General features: G+C 41.7%; 1 protein-coding gene across 1 annotated transcript; it reads right to left on the bottom strand.

Annotated features, from left to right (window-relative positions):
* Nucleotides 1-320: 320 nt before the first annotated feature.
* LOC146610708 (uncharacterized) lies at nt 321-2,181 on the bottom strand. The gene is made up of 2 exons (XM_085344910.1): nt 1,840-2,181; nt 321-951 (listed from the first exon to the last, which is right to left on the bottom strand). Exons 1-2 carry the CDS (start codon nt 2,097-2,099, stop codon nt 681-683), a joined length of 531 nt encoding a protein of 176 aa, XP_085201036.1. The 5' UTR covers nt 2,100-2,181; the 3' UTR covers nt 321-680.
* Between the last annotated feature and the right edge of the window lie 234 nt (nt 2,182-2,415).

Here is a 2,415-nt window from a genome sequence, read left to right as displayed (position 1 = left end):
TGTTTTTTTTTTCAATGTTGAAATTAAAATCTAGTAGCAGTCTTCTCATTTCTTTGTGTTTTGTGCTGTTTTACAGGCCCACAGAGGAGGACGGCTCCGAGGCAGATGAGGGACGGGTCCCAGGACGGTCCATCGGCGGTGGAGCTGGCCATCCTGGAGTCCCTGAAGAGGCCACACCAGTCTCCAATGGAGCATTTCCTCCTCAGCCTTGTTCCTGCTCTGGAGAGCAGCTGGTCCTTTTTATTCCTGTCTCTCTGTAAATTCTTATATTTTATATATTTATGTTTAATGTTTTTCTGTTTGAGACTTTTAATATTATTTCAAATAAATGTTTATAATGACTAATGTCTCAGTTCTACTACACAGCAAATGTTGGCACACAACTTGACACATGTAGAATTTATTTCATATTATACTAATGACAAAATATACTGATACAGTGGGATGCAGAAGTTTGGGCAACCTTGTTAATAGACATTATTTTCCTGTATAAATCGTTGGTTGTTACAATAAAAAATGTCAGTTAAATATCATACAGGAGACACACACAGTGATATTTGAGAAGTGAAAAGAAGTTTACTGGATTTACAGAAAGTGTGCAATAATTGTTTAAACAAAATCAAGCAGGTGCATCAATTTGGGCACCACAAAAAAGAAATGAAATGAATATTTAGTGTATATCAATGTGTGTGTCTCCTATATGATATATGGGGTGCCTTTGTCTGGATGTGCTTCCCATCCAGAGCTTCACAGCACAGAGGAAAGTTCCAGCGCTCCTGGAATCCCTCTGTGATGGACCGCCAGTCTCCAGGTGAAGGCACAGCCATGAAGTCGTCCACTAGACAGTCCCAGATGGACGTCGCTGCCTGGGGGGTGATCTGGCTCACCGTGGACACACCGACTCTGAAACTGAACGCGATGGTCCTGAAGGAGTCCCCGGTGACAAGGAACCTGGACAAAATTGTTCAAAATCAGTATTATGTGTACTGCAGTTACAAAATACATTATTCAAATTCCAAAATACTTTTGTGATGTCAGATTTAAATCACAAAACTTAAATCTTACATAAAACATTTTGTAATTATAAGGATAATTACAAAATGTATATTAGATAATATCTAAAACAGTTGTGTTTTGTTTTAACTTTAACATATCATAATTTGATTGGTAGCAACTTTCACAACGACAGTGAGCCAATCACTCATAATTCCTAAACATGTCAATCAGGTAGGAATGAAGTAAGACATTAATAGAAATAAAGAGTTGTGTGTTGACATGTAGCCCTTTCCTTGCTTAAATCCTTAATATTTTTGAAAAATTAATCTGTGATAAGACAGCTTATCAAGATAGAACCATGTAACTAGAGATGAACCAAACTGTTCACAGTTTTATCTAACTCTGTTTTAATAAAGGCTGTGACCCCTGCTATAGAGTCTGACAGCTGCAGGGATTATATACAAATATTCAACTATCCCAGAATTAAACCAGGTCTAAATAAAAAGGAGTGAGTATCACTACAAAGGTTAACTCAGTGGTCCTAATGCTACAGTTTGATATCAGCAAACACCGAGCGCATACATTGATGTGACACCACAGCCATGCTATCATGCAAACACTGATAACAGCATAAATCGAATTAAATCGGGACTTGATGAGAGCTTCTGAGTATCACTAGAAATATTATAAAGAGTCGTCTCTGTACCACAGTTTGCTTTCAGTAAACACCGACAGCATTCACTGTTAGCATAGCACATCCATGTTAGCAGTGTATAACTGGATGGATTAGCATATTAGCACAGATATCAATAAAGGACTACCGTATTAAATAGTTTTACTAACCTCAGGCAGACGGACAGGCGCTCTGCAGGTGGGATTGAGCGTCTGTAGTTGGTGTCTAGGCGGGCGATGCTGGGACCGACGAGGGAAAGCAGGTCCTCAAACTGGCCGACGGTGATAGCGCTGGAATCGGCCGTCATCCAGGCGCAGCTCCTGGAGCAAGTGGTGAAACTCACCAAACTGCTCATGCCTCTGGAGGACCTGATGGACCCAGGTACGGCGAGGACGTCTTTTACGCTGCTGCTCTGCTCTCCACAGTACATAGAGAAGGGAGACTCTCTCTTCAAGCGCTAGCTCGATAGCTGCCATCTTGCAAAGATACCGGTCTGGCACAACTCCCTCCCACATTCCTCCCACATTTCCGGTTCACGCGCGTCAAAATATCATATTTTGACGCGCGATGGATTTTTCTTGGACACGCGTTGAGACGCGAATGTACACGCGTCAAATTAGGGGCGTTTGGGGCGTTTTATTCGCGTCCATCGCGTTCGGTGTGAACACACCGTAAGATCTGTATTATCTGAGTGGCAACAGATATACCTCACATGACCATGGCCCTGAAGGGCAGGCGATCAAAAT

This window comes from Diplotaxodon limnothrissa, linkage group LG20, assembly GCF_057381915.1.
Source record: "Diplotaxodon limnothrissa isolate DT_005_m linkage group LG20, D_limnothrissa_male_GT1.1, whole genome shotgun sequence".
Lineage (NCBI taxonomy): Eukaryota > Metazoa > Chordata > Actinopteri > Cichliformes > Cichlidae > Diplotaxodon > Diplotaxodon limnothrissa.
Note: the sequence above shows the minus strand (reverse complement) of the source record. Positions and strands in the feature narration are given on the sequence as shown.